At 62.0% G+C, this 6732-nt stretch overlaps 1 protein-coding gene across 2 annotated transcripts; it reads left to right on the top strand.

Annotated features, from left to right (window-relative positions):
* Positions 1 to 572: 572 nt before the first annotated feature.
* LOC140409497 (cytochrome b-c1 complex subunit 10-like) lies at positions 573 to 6514 on the top strand. Of its 2 annotated transcripts, none has more exons than XM_072497924.1 (2): positions 573 to 618; positions 6376 to 6514. In XM_072497924.1, exons 1-2 carry the CDS (start codon positions 573 to 575, stop codon positions 6495 to 6497), a joined length of 168 nt encoding a protein of 55 aa, XP_072354025.1. In that variant the 3' UTR covers positions 6498 to 6514. The 2 variants fall into 2 exon arrangements, with proteins under 2 accessions (XP_072354025.1, XP_072354062.1); XM_072497961.1 differs by having other exon boundaries at positions 573 to 624; positions 6382 to 6514.
* Positions 6515 to 6732: the final 218 nt, after the last annotated feature.

The following is a 6732-nucleotide window of genomic DNA, read 5'->3' as shown; positions in this document are numbered from 1 at the left end:
TTAAAGAGGGCGTTCAAGAGGTTTACCAGAATGGTACCACGGTTGAGGGACATAAGTTACATGGAAAGGTTTGGGAAGCTGACATTGATTCTTGTTAGCGTAGAGAAGACGAAGAGGAAATTTGATGGGAGGTTTAAAATAGGGAGGGTTGTGACAGAGTAAATGAGCAGAAACTATTTCCATTCAATGAAGGGTTAACAGAGGACCCGAATTTAAGGAAATTGGCAAAATTAACAGGAGCAATATGAGGAAACGTCTTTCACACTAACAAGTCATTGTGACCTGGAATAAAGGCTGGTGGAAACACATTCAAAGGAATCTTCAAATGTGAATTGGGTGAATGTATAAAGGGGAGATTTTGCTGGGGAAAGAGCAGAGGGATTTATTGAATAACCCACCCAAAGAGTTGGTAGAGGCATGATGGGCTGAATGGCTGTGTTCTGTGCTGTATGATTAATTCTATGGAGTTGCCTGCACCAGGCTGGCATTGTCATTTCCCAATTGCCTGGCAGTAACAACCTACCTCACTGTTTAACAAATATCAGGTGAGTGGGTCAGCGAGCGGTACCGGGATGTTGGCCAAATTAATCGGACCCAGATACGTCCAGTTGATAAAGAACTGGGGCGAAATTCTCCGTTATCGGCGGAAAGTCCGCCGATTGGCGCAAAAAACGGCGCAAACCCCACTTGCGTCACGTCATAAAAATGGGACGATAGTCTCCGGCCCGAAATGGGCTAGCAGCGACGTAACGGGATCCGCGCTTGCGCAGTGGTTCACGCCGTGCAGCGTCATACGCGCTGCACGGCGTGACGGCTCATAAGGCCGCGCAGCTCTCCCCCCACCCGACCAGAACACCCGACCGCAACACCCGACTGGATGGCTGGCCGTCGCTCAGCCCCGAGGTTCGAGTCACGCGATGTGGAGGCGCTCCTGGACGCGGTGGAGCAGAGGAGGGACGCCCTGTATCCCGGGCACGGCCGCAGAGTTGCCCCACGCCACAGCCGGCGTCTGTGGAGGGAAGTGGCAGAGGCCGTCACCGCTGTGGCCCTGACACCACGGACAGGCACCCAGTGCCACAAGAAGGTGAACGACCTCGTCAGAGCAGGCAGGGTGAGCCTCCCCCATATCCCCCATATCCCCCCATCCCCCATATCCCCCCATATCCCCCATATCCCCCCATCCCCCATATCCCCCCTCCCCCATATCCCCCCCTCCCCCATATCCCCAAGTGAATCCAGCCCTAACCTTAACCTCTGCAATGCACGCGCAACCGATGGCGTGCATTCATATACCTGCCTAACACTGTTGCCTTTTACCCCTGCAACCACCCCCCCCCCCCCCCCCCCCCCACAGGAGAAGCGCGCACACAACAATAGGGAGCATGTGAGGACTGGAGGAGGGCCCGCTGATGAGAGGCCACTGACCGTACACGAGGAAAGGGCCCTGGAACTGGCTGGCGGTCCTGAGGACCGGGAGGTTGCTGATGCAGAGGTCGGGGGCCCACGAGCAAGTGAGCCACCAACAGCCCGTCCCCATATCCCCCCTCCCCTATAACCCCCTCCCCCGTATCACCTGATCACTGCCTGATGTCTAACCATGCATGCTTCATTGTGTATCGCAGGACCAAACGTCCAGGCACCCATCCCGCAGATGCACACCGCCCGCAGGATGCCCCTCGGAGACCACAGGAGACGGAGAGACCCGCGCCCTCCAGAATGCGACGCCCACAGGATGCCCTCACACACCACTGGAGACGGAGAGACCTGGAGCAACAGGGAGACGACACCCCCGTCACGTGCGGGAGCGACCACCCAGCGATGAGGGAGGCAGCCACAGGCCCCCGTCACATCCGAGCCAGGACACCACTACCCGGGACAGCACTACCCGGGACAGCACTACCCAGGACACCCCTACCCGGGAAGACGAAATACCGGACATTGACTCAGAGTGGATGGGTGGAGACGAACCCCCACCCCAAAGTGCCATGGAGTCAGAGTGGGATGAAGAGCACGACACAACGCCACTGCTGTCACCAACACCCTCCACCATCGCAGAACCACTCACCACGGTTGGGCACTTTAGTGATGAGGCGTCTGGTACACTCACTGGTGCGCACAACACAGCCATCCCGGTACAGCAGGTGGAGGTAGGAGCAGCAGAGGGACCGGGCGGTCGGAGGGCAGCCCAGGCCAAGCGAACATCTGCCGCCCAGATGGATACCGGGTTCCTGCAGTTACCACACCCACACATAGATCCGATGCAACCACCGACACGGAGACAAGCGAATAGGGTGACGGGTGGCTTGCGGCGGCTGCGGTCGCAGGTGGAGGAGTCCACCCGCGTCCAGGAGCTGGGAGTGGTCCCGGTCATGCGTGCCACCCAGGCTGACACCGCACGGGTGGCGTCCGCGGTGGAGGCAATGGGTGCGACGGTGTCAGACATGGGGAACGGTTTGCGAGGCCTGGGGCCTTCCGTGCAGGCGGCGTCTGTGGCCCAGGAAATGGCTGCCCTCTCACAGGAGGCCATGAGGCACGTGCCAGCGCCAGATGGCAGAGGCGCTCAACGCCATAGCCCAGACTCAGCAGGCCATGGCCCAGTCTCTGCAGGCCATGGCCCAGTCTCAGCAGGCCATCGCTGAGGGCATCGGCGCCAGTGGCCATGTGCGAGCCGGCGTCGCACTGTCACAGACAGGGTTTGACAACCCCCTGGGCTCCATGGCTGCAAACCTGCAGACCCCTGTCGATACCAGCACGGGCCTCCAGGACTGGCAGCGGCAGATGTCGGGGGTGCGTCGGATGGCCAGTCCGTTCGCATCCCCCACCCATGTAGAGGCCTGGGGGCCATCGGGCACCCCGAGGGAGGAGGAGGTGGTGTGGTCCGTCCCGGCTCCCTCTGTAGGGGAGGTCCCGGTACACCGCGACACCTCGGACCCCCCCCCCTCCCCCCTTCCGTCCCAGGTGCATCGGGTGGGCAACGGGCAGGACAGGCTGGCAGCTCGCCATCCCAGTCGCCCGGGCCGCAGCCTGGCCCATCTAGGCCAGGACGCCCCAGGAAACGGCCGCCAAAGGGATCCAGTGTCAGAGGGCAGGAATCACAGGAGTCCACCTCCAGTTCTGCTGTACCGTCTGGGGAACCACGTAGACGTAGTCAAAGGGCCCGTAAGGCCAAACAATTAGACACTGAATAAGTTGGCACAGGTGCAGGGCACAGATGAGTTTTAGGGGCTAGGGCACGTGCATGAACTCCTTTGGTTATTAAAGTCAATGTTACACCTACCGAAGCTGCCTTTGTGCTCTGTCCAAAGTGTGCGGGCGTGTCATGTACGTTGAGCGCAAGTGTGTGTGTGACGGGTGGTCTTACCTCAGCCCCAGGTGAGTCTGCCCCCTTCTCCCTGGGCCGCCATCAACATCCCCCGGGCAGAGGACGGGACCGTGCGCTGCAGTGTCACAGCCGCATGCAGGGATGGTCCGGGTGGATGGTGGTACTGTGGCCATGGGTCAGACATAGTCCAACGATGTAGAGCCAGGAGCTCATCGCAGGGCGGGTTGTCATCATCCTCCATGGCCTGCGATAGACACGCGTCCACCCGCAACTGGGTGAGCCCGGCCCGTTGTGCCACCTGTGGATCAGCAATTGGGGGGGGGTGTGTGGGGTTGGGGAGGGGGGTGAGGGTGCTGGGTGGGTGGATGGGTGGGGGGTGTGGGTGGTCGGCTGTTGCCATGGTGTGCGGTCTGTGGCCATACTACCCGATTCCCACGCCCATCTAGTCAGTGAAGCGGGCGGCTATCAGTCTGTCCCATGCCCGCTGGGCCAGCCGGTAACGGTGGACAGCCACCCGCCTGTGTCTACCCCGTCTGCCCTGACCATTGCCCCCATCCCCCTCATCTGGGGAGGACTGCGCCTCTTCCTGCTGCTCCTCCACTCCGCCCTCCTCTGCCTGCGGCACATCGCCCCTCTGCTGGGCTATGTTGTGCAGGACGCAGCACACCACAATGATGCGGCCGACCCTATCTGACCGATACTGGAGGGCGCCCCCAGAGAGGTCCAGACACCTGAAACGCATCTTCAGCACGCCAAAGCACCTCTCGATCACTCCCCTTGTCGCTACATGGGCATCATTGTAGCGGTTCTCCGCCTCATTGCGTGGCCTCCGTATAGGCGTCATCAGCCACGATCGCAATGGGTAGCCCCTGTCGCCCAGCAACCAGCCCCTCAGCCGGGGATGGCGTCCCTCGTACATGCCGGGGATGGATGACCGCGACAACACGAATGAGTCGTGTACACTGCCTGGGTGACGGGCGCAGACGTGCAGGATCATCATGCGGTGGTCGCAGACCACCTGTACGTTCATCGAATAGGTCCCCTTCCTATTAGTGAATACGGCCCTGTTATCTGCAGGTGGCCGCACGGCGACGTGCATCCCATCGATCGCGCCCTGGACCATGGCGAACCCGGCAACGGCAGAGAAGCCCACGGCCTGGGCATCTTGGCTGGCCCGGTCCACGGGGAAGCGGGTGTAGCGGTGCGTCATGGCATAAAGGGCATCTGTCACTGCCCGGATGCACCGATGCACCGATGTCTGCGATATGCCGGACAGGTCCCCACTCGGTGCCTGGAATGACCCCGTTGCATAAAAGTTCAGGGCCACCGTAACCTTGACGGACACGGGGAGAGGGTGTCCCCCGCCAGTGCCACGCGGTGACAGGTGTGCCAGCAGGTGGAAGATGTGTGCCACGGTTTCCCGGCTCATCCGGAGTCTCCTCCTGCATTCCCGGTCCGTGAGGTCCTGGTATGACTGCCGGGGCCGGTACACACTGGGTGCCCTCGGGTGCCTCCGTTGCCGTGGGGCCGCGACGTCCTCCTCCCCCTCCTCGTCCTGTCGGTCAGGTGTCCCTCCAGCCTGGGCGGCTGCCGCCTGCCCCTCTGCGGCAGCCTGCGCCGCCTCTCTGGCACGCTCCTCCTCCTCCTCCTCCTCATCCAGGGCAACATAGACATGAGCGGCTGCCACCACGGCGGCCAACATCGCTGGATGGTCTGAAAACATGACGGCCTGGTGGGGGGGGGAGGGGAACGACGACATGTCATCATTGCCCATATCCCCTCCTCCCCCCAGCCAGGTGGCATGGACCGCATGGGTCCAACTGTTGGAGGCTGGCACCTGCCACCAGGTGGACCAACTCATTTGCCCTCCCATCACCCTCCTCGGCACGGACCCCCTCCCCAACCTCCACCCCAGCACGGAACCCCCCCCAACCCCCAACCTCCACCCCAGCACGGACCCCCTCCCCAACCTCCACCCCGGCACAGACCCCCTCCCCAAACTCCACCCCGGCACGGACCCCCTCCCCAACCTCCACCCCAGCACGGAACCCCCCCAACCCCCAAACTCCACCCCAGCACGGACCCCCTCCCCAAACTCCACCCCGGCACGGACCCCCTCCCCAAACTCCACCCCGGCACGGACCCCCTCCCCAACCTCCACCCCGGCACGGACCCCCCCCAACCCCCAACCTCCACCCCAGCACGGACCCCCCCCCCAACCCCCAGCCTCCACCCCAGCACGGACCCCCCCCCAACCCCCAGCCTCCACCCCGGCACGGACCCCCCCCCCCAACCCCCAACCTCCACCCCAGCACGGACCCCCCCAACCTCCACCCCGGCACGGACCCCCTCCCCAACCTCCACCCCGGCACGGACCCCCTCCCCAACCTCCACCCCAGCATGGACCCCCCCCCCAACCCCCAACCTCCACCCCAGCACGGACCCCCCCCAACCCCCAACCTCCACCCCGGCACGGACCCCCTCCCCAACCTCCACCCCAGCACGGACCCCCCAAAACCCTCAACCTCCACCCCGGCACGGACCCCCTCCCCAACCTCCACCCCAGCACGGACCCCCCCCAACCCCCAACCTCCACCCCGGCACGGACCCCCTCCCGGCACTCCCCCGGAGCCCAGCCTCCTCTAACCACCCCCCCCCCCGCACACACACACAAGCCGAGACACACCTCTCCTCACGCAATCAGTCTGTGGCCACGCCATTTCCTGCCCAGAGCCAACCCCCCAGGCCGTCACTCACCTCCTCGCTGGTCGGCGTGAGCCTGGAGCACCGGGTCACGCCGATGAAAAGGAGGTTTGATTCACGTCGACGTGAACGGTCATCACGTCGATGGGACTTCGGCCCATCCGGGAGGGAGAATATCGGCAGGCCGAAAATCGGCTGCCTTGCGCAGACCCGTGACATTCTCCGCGGCAGCGGCGCCATTAACGCCCCGCCGACTTTTCTCCCTTCGGAGACTTCGGCGGGGGCGGGGGCGGGATTCACGGCGGCCAACGGCCATTCTCCGACCCGGCGGGGGGTCGGAGAATGACGCCCCTGGATTCCAACAATGGCAACATGGGGAGGTGTTGGTTGTGTGGTACTGGTGTACGCTACAGATTGGAGAGTAATAGTTGACCGTATCCCATATATAAGAGGGAAATTCAAAACTGAATGAACTAATCATGTTTTAATGGCTGCAGATGAACAATCCAGATAAGCGACCAATGGCCGACATCAGTACAGCCTCAACTGAACGTTTATGTTTTTAACTTTAAAGTTGGAGCAGGAATCATTTTTAGCAGCTTATGAATGGCTGTGTCAATGTGAAACAAATAGACTATATCCACGTGAGCATTTTGTGTTCTGACTACTCCAACCTTTTGAGTTTTTGCCCCAAATTGAATCTTCAG

Source organism: Scyliorhinus torazame, chromosome 1 (genome assembly GCF_047496885.1).
Source record: "Scyliorhinus torazame isolate Kashiwa2021f chromosome 1, sScyTor2.1, whole genome shotgun sequence".
NCBI lineage: Eukaryota > Metazoa > Chordata > Chondrichthyes > Carcharhiniformes > Scyliorhinidae > Scyliorhinus > Scyliorhinus torazame.
Note: the sequence above shows the minus strand (reverse complement) of the source record. Positions and strands in the feature narration are given on the sequence as shown.